At 36.7% G+C, this 16,470-nt stretch overlaps 1 protein-coding gene across 1 annotated transcript; it reads left to right on the top strand.

Annotated features, from left to right (window-relative positions):
• The first annotated feature begins 11,617 nt into the window (after nt 1-11,617).
• Nucleotides 11,618-12,211, top strand: LOC140154526 (craniofacial development protein 2-like). The gene has a single exon (XM_072177096.1). It carries the CDS (start codon nt 11,618-11,620, stop codon nt 12,209-12,211), a length of 594 nt encoding a protein of 197 aa, XP_072033197.1.
• Nucleotides 12,212-16,470: the final 4,259 nt, after the last annotated feature.

Genomic DNA, 16,470 nt, shown 5'->3' on the forward strand with positions numbered 1-16,470 from the left:
CGATGACATGTGGTTGAGATGTAGTTCACTCATATAGTCTCGGTGACAACCTATTTCTATATTCATATCATATCAATGATTAAATATCACCCAAGTTAGCTTACCCAGATAAGTCATCAATTACTATTTAATCCATTTGAATTGAATATATGTGATGCGATCAAGCAAAATCAGTCGGAATTCGGAAATATTGATTTTGAGATATAGCCAAACAAAGGAAAGATTTCCTTTTGTTTCCTATTGTTTTGGAAACTCTTTAATTGCTCATATCTTTGGAACTGGTTGTTCAATTTCACTGGGGTTTTCTGCAAAATCCATGTTTTAAATGCTTTTTACTCTCCTATAAGAAACTGGAAATTTAATATCTCCGAATTCCGACTGATTTTGCTTGATCGCATCACATATCATAAGAAGATATCGTGGGATAAATGTTTCGTAGCAATTTAGATCCGTACATGGACGAATGCGAAATGAATAATTAATTAAGCAAAATTAACTTTTCCTTTAGGTGACCGCAAGCAATGATTTGTCTTGGAAACGTTTCCATTTCATCTCGGTGAAGTTATTGGAATTCGTTTCAATGTAATGGTATAAAACTTGACCCAAGGTGCATTGAAAGTTTCGCATGTCAAATTATAAGCAAGACTGGAAGTACAAGAGTCAAGAATGTCACTTATGGCACTGAATTCGATGGTATCCCCTTTGACCTCAACCTTTATGAACACTGTATTGGTCATAATCAGCAGTGTTTTCGCACCTACCAAAGAGTGTAGCTTTACCCGATTACATCTGCGTTCACTCAAACAAATCCGGTTGATCTCTGGATCACTTTTAGCTTCAACCACTACAAACATAATATATAATATACATTATCTGATTTGTAAATTGTATGCCTATATCCACATATTATATTATATCTTGTATATTAACATCATGAACGGTAATATTATATATTACACAGATTACGTATTCAAGTTGTATAAACTATTACAATTTATTATCAATATAATTATGATTCTGTTAATGTTATTACAATTGTGACTTTTATTATTAATTGTTATTAAGTGTAATATTATATATTACATTGATTATGTATTCAAGTTGTATTAACTAATACAATTTATAATCAATATATGTTATTACAATTTACTTTTATTATTAATTGTTATTATATTTATTAAACTATGTTTATTGTATTCACTGTTATTATTATATATGATATGTATGATATTGATTGATAAATACATTTGAACTTTGAACTTTGAACAACATAATACGTTTAAACCACTGGCTTCTATGAATAATCTTACAAAGTAATTTGAGGACAACCTCAATCCAACCAATGTAAAGAATTTTATTACACTCAAGCTGGCAATTCTTCAGATTAATTTCTATATTGTTTCCCTAGATTTTGTCTACCCTTTAAATAACCATTAAATAAAATATTCCTCCTACTAAGCGTGGTTTTCATAGCATTTAATTATTGTTAGTAGTAACATAACATTTTGAAGATTTTCACATAACCCACTTTTCTGTGCACAACATAATGTGACCTGCTACCACGAAATGAGCATCATAAAGTCAAAAGTTGGTACTTTTAAAACGCCCTGGCTACTGCGTTGGTGTTCTTTGTTCCTCCTACTTAGTGTGGTTTTCATAGCACTTAGTGTGGTTTTAATAGCATTTAATTATCATTAGTAGTAACATTTTGAAGATTTTCACATAACCCACTTTTCTGTGCACAACATATGTGACCTGCTACCACGAAATGAGCATCATAAAGTCAAAAGTTGGTACTTTTAAAACGCCATGGTTACTGCGTTGGTGTTCCTTGTTTCACACGCACATGCAAAGCCAGAAGTATGTCTGTATGTCCTTAATGAATGGGGTACGTAGGAGGAACAATGGGCCATTCACGAAAGACATACTACTTGTACTGGTGCGCAGTAAACAAAGGACATCATTCCAGTCATGAAGGATGTCTACCAACTTGCAACTCATACATTGTAGCATGTCACATATATTACGCTTGAGTCAGTGCTTCATGTAGCCAAATTTGGTCAATATCTGCACTTGTATTTCTGACTATAGTTTGAGTATGAGTTGAGAGCCGGCTGTTTTTATTCGTCGACTGTTTTTATTATATAAAAACTTGATAATTGTTTTTCTAACATATAAGACATAATGTTGTGATAGCCTGGGTGTTCTTCAAACGCTACGATATATTTTAATTGGATTACATCGCATCTTGTCTGAATGCATTTACGAGGGTCGGACAGTATGTAATGAAAGTTGACTTGTAACCCCACATTATTTTCATGGCATTTTTCTATGATCAAATAAACATTGTACCTTTGTCTTTCAAACATGTAAAAATTATTTCACACATTTGATTACGTAACACTGACACGGTAACAGAATTAGCATAAAATCAATGGTCACTTACAGGCACATTTATTCTAAGAAGGTAAAAGCAATTTGTTATTGTGTTTAATTGTGCCAGCGTGCGATGCGTGATTCTTCTTTCCACTGTATATTGATATATTAAGAATAACGATTAAACATCATTAATTTGATCCCGTGCGCTACTTTGTAATGTTTCTATGTTCCAAGTTCACCAACACTACCATTTTAATGAAAATTTTAATCATTTACTGAATAAATACGCCACACGCATAACTCGCCTGCGTTTATTATAGGCAGCCATTGTGTATGCAAAATGTTCTATTCTGTTTCTAGACGTTAGATACGTTTCTGTGAGTTTTGCGAGATGGAGACATGTGAAATGTGTTCTTTAGCAATTAAGTAGTGGTGGGTTATTTCATATTTTGACTGCATTACATATTACTTATCAATAATTTCTCACCGATTTGTCGTTCACTTTGAAAATCTTCTTTTTAATATGTTCCTTTGCTATCCAAGGGAAGGTATCAGATGACTTAACAAACCCCCGGCAAAGAAGCAGGGTAATCCGGTAATGCAATTTTCCCCCAAACTTATATGAACGGCACAGTTACTTTGATTCCTATATATATTCAGTTGAAAACGCATATATGCATTGTACCTTTTTATCTTATACCGGTTGTTTGAACTGTTGAACATAAAAAATATCCAAATTTGATCAAGTTATATTGCGACAAAACAAAGCAACCGCACTCTATGACGCACGTTATAATACATCATATTGCCTTTAGAGAATCATTTTCATGGATAAAACTTCTCACACAATTGCCATCTTTTAAATATCTTTCATCAATCACAAATTGATTCGGGATACTAATGAATACGCCTGTATGATAAGTTTTAATACCCTTTGCAATATTGCAAGGTCGATGACGTGCCTCAGAGCTAGAACATGTGGGGGCGCTAGGTAACAACCTATTTCTAATGTATATTTGAAAGATATTAACTCAATTTCACTAGGTCTATTAAGACATAAATGGCAATAAATCCCCTAGCTGGTGACATTTTCTAGGAGATATTTTAATATTTCATAAGTAGGCCTGATGTTAAATGTAATATATTAAGAAGATTATGCGATTAACGTGTATTCAGGGAGACACAACAACTGAAGTTAATAAATTATTATTAGACCAAGTAAATGCTGGTAATCTTCTACTTATCCCTTCTGAGAAGCTTTTATATTTGATAAGAACCGGTGTAGGATTTGACATTTAGTCGCAAATAATTGTAAGTATTATGTTAATGGATGGCTCATGGGAAAGTGAAATGTCAGAGACAAGTCCTTTGTCACATTTTGTTGTTGTAATGCAGCTCTTTTCCGCATACCCTTTTACCGATTTACCAATGTTACAAGAATTGTGACTTTTTAAAATGCTTTTTACGTTTACCGTGTTATTAATGGGAGCACGGTGGCCGAGCGGAACGGGCTAGGACTCATAATCGGAAGGTTGCGGGTTCGAGCCCCGGCGACGCCATCGTGTTGTGCCCTTGAGTAAGGCACTTTATCTCGATTACTCCTCTCCACCCAGGTGTGAAATGGGGAGCTGTTATGAATAATGTCCATTGAGCGCCGCCCAAAGGTATGAGCATGCCTTGGGCATTGTATGGCAGCTGACATATTCTAATGACGGCGGAATAAATGTAAAGCGCTTTGGTACATGTTCACATGTGAAAGGCGCTGTATAAATACCAACATTTATTTTTAGTTATTATTAATCCGCATATCTGAAAATGCCTACGGTAACTTGTACTCTAGGTTGGCTGTGGTAGACAACAGATTGCAGATTGGATCGACACCAATGACGAATTCATCTCGATTGTCTTTTAAAAGGCACATAGATGAAATCAGTATGGCTTCGTTTGGAAAAGCCGTATCTTGGCCGAAGTCTTCATTGCCACATCATTTGAGAGTTTGTGTTATGAAGTTTGCAAATTCACTTCGACTTCCACGTCAACTTCACATTATATCGATTGTTGTTTTTGCTCTGACTTACTTCAGCGCGAACGGTTGGTTACTAAATAACAGTGTCTTGACGCTTAAACTCGGGACACGTGTATCATTAGGCGTCAAAAAGAACCATTTGTGTAAGCGACTGCAGCAATATTTCTTCCTTTTGTTATATCGAGTGGGTTTTTGGTCAACAGGGATTATATCGGGAGCCAGCGCTAGTCTCCTTCATATTATTATTAAATAAAGTCTCACATATTAATGTTAACGTTAGCATTGCACAATTTCACATTTCCATTTTACAACACAAAGCGAATGAAATACCCATTGTTTCTCAATCTCTCCCTTTTCCCTCTTGTTTTCACTCCCTTCCTTCTCCATATTCTCCTCTCCCTCCCCTCGCTCTTTCAAGTTTTACCCCTCCTATGATACATGACAAAATCATATATTTATCAGATGATCATTAAATACCGGATTTAATGGATTAAATGCCGGATTTTTAAATACGGATTTAGAAAATGAAACCGCGTCTATTTTATTGTGGAATGAATAGTTTAATGAGATGCTTTTCTGTTCATGTTGTAATATGTGACGTGTCATGTCAAAAGGAGACACTTTTGGGCAGGATCGTAAATGGAGAAATAGCCAAAAAACTGCTGGTGGGTGATTTTTTCACAATTTGGGTTTGTTGCTAATTTGTGATGTTATTAATGTTAAAAATATTGTCTGATAGTTTCAGACCGGAATGTAACTGGCATCTTGTATTTTTGAGACATTTTTCAAGTTAATTCCCACTCTCAACATTGTCAATAATATTTTTAAAGGCCGATATCTCAATTTCCAATTTTATAATACCATAACTTCCAAACTCAATATCTTTGCTTAGGAATGTCCAAATTCATTTGGGAAAACGGCGTTGTGGAGCAAAATATCTCTATATTTAAGATAATGTAAAAACCTCAAAATTCATAACCTGCCCAAAAGTGTCTCCTTTTGACATGACACGTCACATATAATGACTTATTGCAATACTTTGTGTACAGCTTTAATGCATCCTGCCAGCTACTTAATATTTTATTTTAACTTTGAGAGTGCCCAGAAGAGCACTTGAATGAGGCTGTCACAAACAAGTAAATAGTTTATGAATCAGGTTCTGCACCACAATAGTGCTGCCTTCTTGTCCGCTGGCAAAGGTCATCGAGACAGTGACCGTTGACTCGAAGTGGTGGGGGTGTGCGTGTTGAACCTGGGTGTATATAACCTCCTATGTGGGTCAATCTTAATGAACTTTAAATGTTGTGGGTCAAACGCGGAAAGTAGGAACACTGACAATTATAATACACAAATGCTGTTTGTGTATTAACCTGATTATATGGAACCATTATTGATTGTGTTGCGTATGCTGTAACAATCAACCCAAATACTTATATTATTACTAACATTTTTTTCATTTCAATGATAGAAAAATATGAAAATTTTATGTAAGCATGTATTTGGCTCATTTTAAAAAATATCAAAATTAGACTTTTGTTGTCAGTTAATTCTAAAGGACAATGATTTAGCTATGTTTTTTTGGGGATCCATGAGAGAAAATATCAGCTTTCCTCTGTTACCAAATTATATAGTTTAATATGTGCTAAAGTTGAAACGAAATTTCATCTTCTTTTAATTGATAGTTTGAACTTGCCGATGAAATAATAAAAAAAGAGACACACATAAAAGTTGAGGCGAAACATTTTCTTGAATAGTCGCAATAACAAGACAGTTTGCAATATGTTTGGTTGGTTTTCTCACCTAATTCAATGGCAAATTAACAAAATCAACTCCGCTTTTAACTGCAAGAACATTGACCTCTAACAGTTTCCCGATACTGTGAATGTCTTTGAATAAATGTGGGTGTACGGATTCAGATGGTATGCCTGTGTTATAGTCTTGCTGTTAAAAGCGGGATTATACATTTAATCCTGCGACATTAATGATCTTTTAAGATGCTTTTAGCTTTTATCTTGCAAGATATTTGAGAACATTCAACGCATTTAACTAAGTGTTACGCTTTATCAATTTCATTGTGTGTGAGTATAGCACGCTATCGTATATTACTTTTGTCAAATAAAAATGTTTCACAGTTTTTTCAAAAAGGATAAGTGATAAAGAAAATTTTCACAAGTCATTCTGCAGACCTTGATGAACTCCAGACGCACATACTTGCACAAGTTGGCATCTTCAGGCAGAACAGGCCTCTCGTAAGGCGTGGTGTGAATGCTATGTTGATGAGAGCTGGCAGAATAATGGTGGCCATAACCGGGTAGCCATGTGGACGACCAAGACGGCTGATTACTGTAAAGAAAGTGAAAGATGTGATTTTCAAATTGCTTTGATTTTAAATGACTTTGCACAACTGCATTTTAACTCTACTCACAAATAGGCTACTGAGTCCTTAATGTTCACGCGCCAGTGTGACAGTTGTGGGAGGACAAGATGTTGATTGAGCTATCAATTAGAATATATTGACGAAATACATCATACTATTTTAATCTAGTTGCATTTTTCAAACTGTTTACTTTATTTTGATACAATCTGTATACAAACTATCATACCCATGTGAATATATCAAGTAAAATGTATGGTTAACACCAATGTTTTGATAAAATTACAGATCATCTCTTACGTGAGATTATTAATCTCTGGATTAACATTTGTAACCAAATAACATGATATCACTCGGAGAAAAAAATCCTCGATCCGTTAAAATATCCGTGAATGAAAAATCTGTTATAATCCAACACAGATGCACCATCTAACAGATGGGGCGTAACAGATGCCCCATGGCATTTCTCACAGATGATAGTTGTCCTGCTTACTTTTAAACAGAGGCCAAAAGGGTCCTTATGAGGCCACTTAAAACCATCACTTAGGTTTTCATCAGCTTCTATTAACAAAGGGTGCTGCTACAATCGGCTATAATACAGGTCAGCTGGAGCATTTGGATAAGAAGGCTTACTTGTTTAGTCTAGTTTAATAGCTAAATTATTTAGTCTACATCAGATCCTGAAAACCAGGCAATCTGTCACATCTGAGCTGACCCAAAAAGATGAAAAACAAACCAAACCACTCACAGCGGATAAGAAGACTATGAACAAAGCAGGAATAAAATGGCAAACTGTGTTGCAGACGATAAACACCAGAGGGGATGAGCAGAGTAAGTATGTTGAAGTGTAAAGTGAGAAAGAAATGTCACATTAATGCGAAATGAAATGTGAAAGCAGGTCCGGTCTCCACCACTTACGCGTTTTTACTACTTGGCCTTAAGAGGTTAACCAGATTAAATTGGAAATTTTGATATTTTGGGTCAAAACATGGGCTCCATATTCAAGTTTCATTTTTCAAATTCAGCAGAATACGTCGTGTACCAAAACTGGTGTCTGAGTGTCAAATGTAATTCACTCCATTTCCTGTTGAAGTGAAAACGACATTTTAGTTAAAATATCTGTCTCCTATATGGTTGAAAAGTAGGCATGCATTAATTTAAATCTCCAACTTGTTGTTGTTGTCAAAATGCCTCCCAACTTGCTAGCGTCTCTTTTTGGATTAATAATTGAATAACCTACTTAATGGTTCTCAAGGAAATGGAATCCACGATGATAACATAGCTCAGGCTGAGGAAATGCTAACCCATTTACATTGAATTATCGATTGGTCATGGTAGAGAATCATGACAGTACATGGAGACTGCCGAAGGATAAAAGGACTCGGTCTTTCCGAGTGGCCATAATGTAAGTGGACTTGCTAATGGAGACGAATCATGACGGTTTGATTGATTGAGTTCCATTGAATTTATTCGACATACAAAGTGGCAATACTATTTCCAATATATTACAATACAGTGAAAGAAAATACACAACTTTAATATGAAGCAGCATAATGTAGAGTTTATGAAGCAATACTAAATTAAAATATCGGATTGCCATTTACCTAAGGAAATTGTGTCTAACAACGCCTCACTGCCAAAGTTAAAGAAGATTTATAACAAATAATCAAAGTATATAGACAAATTGATTCCAAAGAGTTAATGCTCTTAAAAGTGATCCGAAGCACGTAAATGTTAACATATGGGTCAAATTTCAAAGTTGCTCAATCTTTTTAACAATTTTGTTGATTTATAAACAGAAAGGTCGAAGCTGGGGTGGTCATGGTTTGTGTGGGTGTGTGTGTGTGTGTGTGTGTGTATGTGTGACTACAGACGGGTGCAGTTTACATCTGTTTGGAGGTAAGGTAAGAGCAGTTGTGGACGAAAAGAAATTGAAATGGAAAGTCAAATTTGGCGCTTTTCACAGAAAACAGCTAGAAATGTGTTGTTTAGAAATGTGTTGTTCTAGTTGAATTTGCTGTATTCTTTCATTTCTGAAAATGCATATTTTTATGTACCTATCATCATTACTTTAAAAAATGCAATGCAAAGCAATGTCTAAATGGCAATAGACCAACGTGTCTGAGTTATATTATTTTTATTTTTTATATGGGTATCACATGCATGTTCGATTAATATTTTGATCACAATAGCAAACAGACGGTTTATTATCAAACCTCAGATTTTGTCAGAAATACATCATGTTAGCCTTAGATATATGTAGAGTATTAGTATAAAAATCTAGATTTCTAATAAAAAATTGAGGACAAAAGTTTAGGTCAAAATCCTAGATTTTGGATATGTGACCCGTTTCGACAAAACCAGGAACAAGTCACATTTTTGACATTTCATGATTTGAATAAAAATGTAAGCACGGGAGGGACAATAAGCTTCAAAATGATACCAACATAATACACATAGCATTAATAATTTTGTAAATGATACCTTGGTATTTTTGTGGAACTGCTTTTCTGAGAAATGGGATAATTAGTTTCCTGCTTGACACAGGATTGAATAGGGATTATCATAGTTCAACGGTCAAGTATTGATTAAATAAACCTCTTTTTAATAAGTACTTTCAAGGATTTAAAAGTCCACTCAATCCCAAGGTCAAATAATATGATATTAAGAATTCCAAAATTTGATTTTTTTACGGGAATGTCATCTTTAAAGGCCTATAACTCAAAAACATGCCTGGCGACTTGTTCCGGGTTTTGTTGGAGCTGGTCACATATATCGACGGAGAACGTCGTTTAATGATTAAAATCGAAAATTTATTCGAATGCGTACCTTTTTCTTCCGGCATTAAAAACGCATGTGTTCGCGCCGAAACCATAAAAGCTAACCATAGAACCATTAGTTGTGCTCATTTTAGTTATTAAATATTACCCCAGCATCCTACCGGGGGTAGGGTCAACCCTCAAATATGACCATAGGGTGGGAGTTGGTGAGGATCACCATAGGTTTCAACAACACAATCTATGTTTTCATTTTGCTCTGGTAAAATGCTTCAAGGAGATATGGATATTTTAGTCTCTAGAATAGTATGTTATGGTGGTATCCCACTTTGAGGGATAAGTTAATATACTTGTCATTTAAGTAGAACACAGCTATTGCAGGCCTGAAATATCACTGGGATTATGAGAAAAATATAAGTTTTCTTTTGATGCCAAATTCTCTACCGTAAAAATTCGCCTAATAACCGACCATGTTGAAGAATAGCGCTATGAGCTGCCTTGACATAACTGAAAATTTAAGCACAAACTAAAAGTGTCCTCCTATAAAATTCCCACTAGCAAATAAGCGCACGTACCTTTAATTCTTGTTGGGATTTTTAGAGGAAGGAGCTCTCTATTTGGACATGAAATTTATCCCAAGGCAAAGGAGCCCAGGTTCGCCATTAGGCGAACTTTTGCGGTATTTTGATAAAGTTGTGGGATAATGATGTCAATCTGATCACACCCCTATTGTCCGTATTGTCATTGTATATCACTAGGAGACAAAAATCTGTGATCGGTTGAAAAATCCATGAATTATCTGTGTTCACAGATTTTCTACCAGTCACAGATTTTTCACAGATAAATGTCTCCCAGTGTATCTTTCATTACATATATTTTTTTACTATATCATACTATAATAGACAAAACTAAATGAAAAGGGATCAGGGATATAAATTGACAATTTTGCAGGTTGTCTCTATCCGGGTAACGCTTTTCACGATAATTAAAAATCTTAAAAATACATTTCTGTTGAGATTAGTGTCACAGAACCTGCTTTATCAGAAACCATTTAAATCTACAACATATGCTTTTTCTATGCTGCACTGACACCTACGATCAGGAATGGACTGCCATTCACTCGGTGACGATTTCACCACAATTCAAATGGGGGCTTAAAACTCACCTTTTCAAGTCTGCTTATTCAATTTAGTTTTCATATGTGTATTTGCATTCACTTTTTCATTGCATGTCTTTTTTAAAGATTGTATGTATCTTCTGCATGATGGCTGCATGATGCGCAACTCCAACCTTGCTTTGCTCTCCCTACCTAACCCCCTCTTTCTCCCTGCATGCCCTTACCTTTCTCCAGCATGCTGCTTACCCTTTGCTTGCTTTGCTATCCTTACTATACTAAATGGTTGTAGGCACAGGAGGCATTCCATCAGTCCTATTGTTCCTAATCGCCTCTCTGTAGTTACCAACCCCCACGTTCTCGAATATTGCAAGTCAATCGCGTATCGCCTGTTATGGCTCTGCCTTGCGGCAAAGTTAACAGACGGAGGCTCTGGGGGCAATATTCTGTAACCTGAAAGGCTGTTGGAGCAGTCTGGATGGTTGCAGATGTTGCTTGCTGTAAGACATCTCAAGAACATCGAACCTACATCTCCAGGAATGTCTACAGATATGAGGAGAATAAGGGCGAGGTAACCCTGACAGAAACCTCAATCGACAACACGCCCTGCCAGCGCGTCGATTTATGGTAAAAAACTTTCATGATTATGGAAAGTAGCAAAACTAGAGGCCGTAGAGCTCATGGCCAGAATGGGCACAGCTATCAACCATGCAGAAGCTGTAAATTGCCTAGTCATAACGCCAAAGCCTAACGGAAACTTCAAGATTGAGACGGGAAAATGGCTGGACAAAAGTTGAACATTTGTACTTATAATACAAGGACTCTGAGAACAGAGGAAGTGTTTGAAACACTGTTGGATGAACTACAAGAATTCAAATGGGATATCATTGGATTAGCAGAAACCAAGAGAGAAGGACAGGGGATTGTTGAACGAACTACAGGGAGGAATGTGGTTGTATAATCATGGTAAAACTGAAGAGGACACAGAAGCAAAAGGAATTGGATTTCTTGTACATCCAAAACTTACCGATTATGTCACAGAAATAAAAAGCTACTCCAACAGAGTAGCTGCACTGAACCTTCACTTGACAGGAAAAGACCAAATAAGCATCATCCAAGTGTATGCGCCCACTAGCGAGTACGATGATGAGATAGTAGAAATATTCTATGAAGACGTGAGTAAGGCAATAGAAGCCAACAAAGGAAAGTTTACCATTGTAATGGGCGATTTTAATGCCAAAGTAGGAGAATGCCAACCAGATGAAGAGGCCATCATGGGAAAATTTGGTTATGGACAGAGAAATAAAAGAGGTGAAATGCTACTGGAATTTGCAGCACAGCATAAGCTGGTTATAGGCAACACATTCTTCAAGAAAAATAAGAACCGCTATTGGACATGGGAAAGCCCTGATGGACACATCAGAAACCAAATAGACTTTATTCTCAGTAGCCACAAGGGAATTATCCAGGACTGTGGAGTTATCACAAAGGTAGATATAGGAAGTGATCACAGAATGGTGAGGGCTAAACAACTAAACTAAACAAAAGACTAGCCAGGCTTAAATTTATCAGAAATGAAAAGAAAAGCAAGATTAACATCCTACGACTAAAAGAGAAGAGGTCAGAATTCCAGTTGGAATTGAAAAATCGCTTTGAGGGACTAGACATTGTAGAGTTGGATTTAGACCAAAAATACCAAACTATATCCAGCACTGTGATGGAAGTGGCAGCAGAAGTAGCTCCACAAGAGAAGAGGAGGAAGCAAACAACTGAGAGGAGGACAAAGAGATTGAAGCCCTGGACAGAAGGAGGAAAGAATTAAGAGAAATTATCGACAAATCAATACCTGAAAAGAGCGAATACAGGGAGCTCGTCAAAACTGTGAGGAAAAAACGTAGACAGAGGAGCAGAAAGAAGAGAAAAGAACAAATAGAAATCATTCTCAAAAGTGGAAGAGGACCTCAGCATATTGCAAAGCTGAACCGGAAGAAATCAAGAATGCACCAAATGATACAAAAAGACGGTGTCTTAACAAATGACAGGCAAGAGGTACGTAATGTATGCGCAGACTTTTATCAAGACCTGTATAGCTCCAAATCAAATGAGGCAAAACCAAATACAATATCACCAGACATATCAGCCATCCCAAGTATAACACAAAAAGAAGTGGAAATGGCGGTAAAGGAGATGAAAGACAGCAAAGCACCAGGAACAGATGACATTACTAGTGATATAATCAAGATTGGAGGAGAGGGGATTACTCAACATTTAGTTGGACTCTATAACCAAATACTCGAATGAAAAAAGGATACCAGTTTGCTGGAAAGAGGCAAAAGTGATTCTCCTTTACAAGAAAGGTGAAAAAACAGACATTAAAAACTGCAGACCTATCAGCCTGTTATCACATGTTTACAAAATTTGCACAAGGATAATACAGAACAGAATTAAAGGAGTGCTTGATGAAAACCAACCAAGACAACAGGCAGGCTTCAGAAGTGGATATTCAACAGTAGACCATCTGCATGCCATCAACCAACCTATTGAGAAGGCAAATGAATATAATTTGAAGCTATGCATTGGATGTATAGACTATGAGAAGGCCTTTGACTATAAACATAAAGACCTCTTTACAGCACTACGTAAAGTTGGAGTCAATGAAGGTTATGTCCAAATTCTCAAGGACATATACACAAATGCCACAGCCAAAATCCACATTGAAAACGATGTTTCAAAAACAATCCGAATTCAGCGTGATGTGAGACAGGGAGACACAATATCCCCCAAAATATTCACTACAGCAATGGAAGATATATTCAGAAAGCTGAACCTACAGGAGAGAGGGATCAACATAGATGGCGAGATGCTAACAGATCTGAGATTCGAAGTAAAAAGATTGGACTGAACATACACAAGGGCAAAACAAAATATATGACAAACTACCAGTCAGAGGATGTCATTGAAGTTGAAGGCGATATTATCGAAAAGGTGGATGGTTACAAATATCTCGGCCAAACAGTGAAGATGGAGGACAACACCAGGGAAGAAGCTTTGATCAGAATAAAGGCAGGTTGGAGTTGCTTTGGAAGATTCAAGGACATTCTATGTGATAAAAAGTTACCAATGTATCTGAGAAGTAGAATGTTCAACCAGTGTGTATTGCCAACAATGACATATGGGGCAGAAACATGGACAACAACCAAGTACCTGGAACAGAAATTACAAACAGCCCAAAGAGCAATGGAAAGGAAGATGCTTCACATTACCTTAAGGGATAAAATTAAGAACACTGAAATAAGACGTCAAACTCAAGTCAAAGACATTATGGTGAAACTCAAAGAAGCGAAATGGAGATGGGCAGGTCACCTTGCACGAAGGGAAGATAACAGATGGACTAAACGGCTTACAGAATAGCAACCAAGAACAGGGAAAAGATCAAGAGGAAGACAGAAGAGGAGGTGGCGTGATGACATTACTGCCTACATGGGACCTACATGGACAAGAAATGCAAGAGACAGAGAACAGTGGAAGAATCATGAGGAGGGCTACGTCCAACAATGGTCGAACACAGCCTGGTGAGTGAGTGAATCTTGTATTGCTTGTTTCGTGGTTTTGCAACGCTGCGACACCTTCTGTTTTGTGCGCTATATAGGTTTTCTCAATCGAGAATGAAGAGATTTATACGTGCTGAGATTAAACATCAAAGGTAGATTTAAAACCGGTTAACAACACTCATTTTTTGCACCGAATAAATAAACAGTGCGGGACCGGGAACTTTCTAGAATATAGCTTAAAGTATTCTTGAAGATATTCATCAAGACTGTTCATGGTAAACTGATATTTGTAATTTCATACAACTAGTCCAAATATTTCCACTTACTTGCAGACGTTTCGGAAACTCACAGTTTCCTTTATCGATGCTATTGTTGCAGTGACGATCTGTGTACAGCAACATGAAAATCACATATTTCATCACTTTCTTCACAGTAATTAACAGAACGCCTTGCATGATTGTTTGGCAATATCCAATAATATTTCCTGATCTTACAACTCTTCATTTCTTCTTGTGGGGCTATCTAAAATTAAAGGTTTTCACAAGTCATTCTGCAGACCTTGATGAACGCCAGACACACATACTTGCACAAGTTGACATCTTCAGGCAGAATGTCAGGCCTCGCGTAAGACGTGGTGTGGATGCTATGTTGATGAGATCTGGCAGAACAATGGTGGCCATACCAGGGTAGCCATGTGGACGACCAAGACGGCTAATTACTGTAAAGAAAGTTGTGAAACATGTGATTTTCAAATTGCTTTGATTTTAAATGACTTTGCGCAACTGTATTTTAACTCTACTCACAAAAAGGCTACTGAGTCCTTAATGTGTGATAGTTGTGGGAGGACAATATGTTGATTTAGCTATCAATTAGAATATTTTGACGAAATACATCATACTTTTTAATCTAGTGGCATTTTTTCAAACTGTTTATTTTATTTTGATACAATCTGTATACAAACTATCATACCCATGTGAATATATCAATCAAAATGTATTGTTTATATCAATATTTTGATAAAACTACGTGAGATTATTAATCTCTTGATTATCATTTGTAACCAAATAACATGATATTACTCGGAGACAAAAATCCTTGATCCGATGAAATATCCGTGAAAATCTGTTATCCAACACAGATGCCCCATGACATTTCTCACAAATGATAGTTGTCCTGCTTACTTTTCAATAGAGGCTTACCTCACAAGGGTCCTTATGAGGCCACTTAAAACCATCACTTAGGTTTTCGTTAGCTTCTATTAACAAAGGGTCTGCTACAATCGGCTATAATATAGGTCAGCCTATACCGTATATAAATTATAAGAAGGCTTACTTGTTTATGTGGGTTTCATACTTTCCTGCCGCTTATCGCTTCGCCGCTCTGAAGATGAGTTTGCTTTAATGCGCAGTCGCACCAGAAACGCTAGTGGTGACCAGAGGCAAGCCAATATATCGATCCCTCTACTTTGCCCAAGCGGCAGCACCGCTGGGAGTTGAAATCAAGTCAACTCAGAGCGATGCCATGGCTTTCAGAGTCATGACGCTGACGCAAAATGGCGTGCCGCCCCGCTTGCAGAAAAGTACAAGCGGCATGATGAAGCGTCACGCCGCTCAGCTGCAAGCGGCAGAAAGTATGAAACCAGCATTAGTCTAGTTATCTAAATTATTGAGTCTACATCAGATCCTAAAAATCAGGCAATCTGTCACATCTGCACTGACTAAATAAGATGAAAAACAAAACATACCACTCATAGCGGATAAGAAGACTGTGAACAAAGCAGGAGTAAGATGGTAAACTGGGTTGTAGACGATAAACACCAGAGGGGATGAGCAGAGTAAGTATGTTGGAGTGTAAAGTGAGAAAGAAATGTCACATTAATGCGAAATGAAATGTGAAAGCAGGTCCGGTCTCCACCACTTACGCGTTTTTACTACTTGTCCTTAAGAGGTTAACCAGATTAAATTTGAAATTTTGATATTTTGGGTCAAAACATGGGCTCCATAATCAAGTTTCATTTTCAAATTCAACAGAATACGCCGTGTACCAAAACTGGTGTCTGAGTGTCATATGTAATTCATTCCATTTCCTATTGAAGTGAAAACGACAAATATCTGTCTGCTATAAGGTTGAAAAGTAGCCGTGCATTAATTTAAATCTCCAACTTGTTGCTAGCGTCTCTATTTGGATAAATAATTGAATAACCTACTTAATGGTTCTCAAGGAAATGGAATCCACGATGATAACATAGC

Source organism: Amphiura filiformis, chromosome 6 (assembly GCF_039555335.1).
Source record: "Amphiura filiformis chromosome 6, Afil_fr2py, whole genome shotgun sequence".
Taxonomy (NCBI): domain Eukaryota; kingdom Metazoa; phylum Echinodermata; class Ophiuroidea; order Amphilepidida; family Amphiuridae; genus Amphiura; species Amphiura filiformis.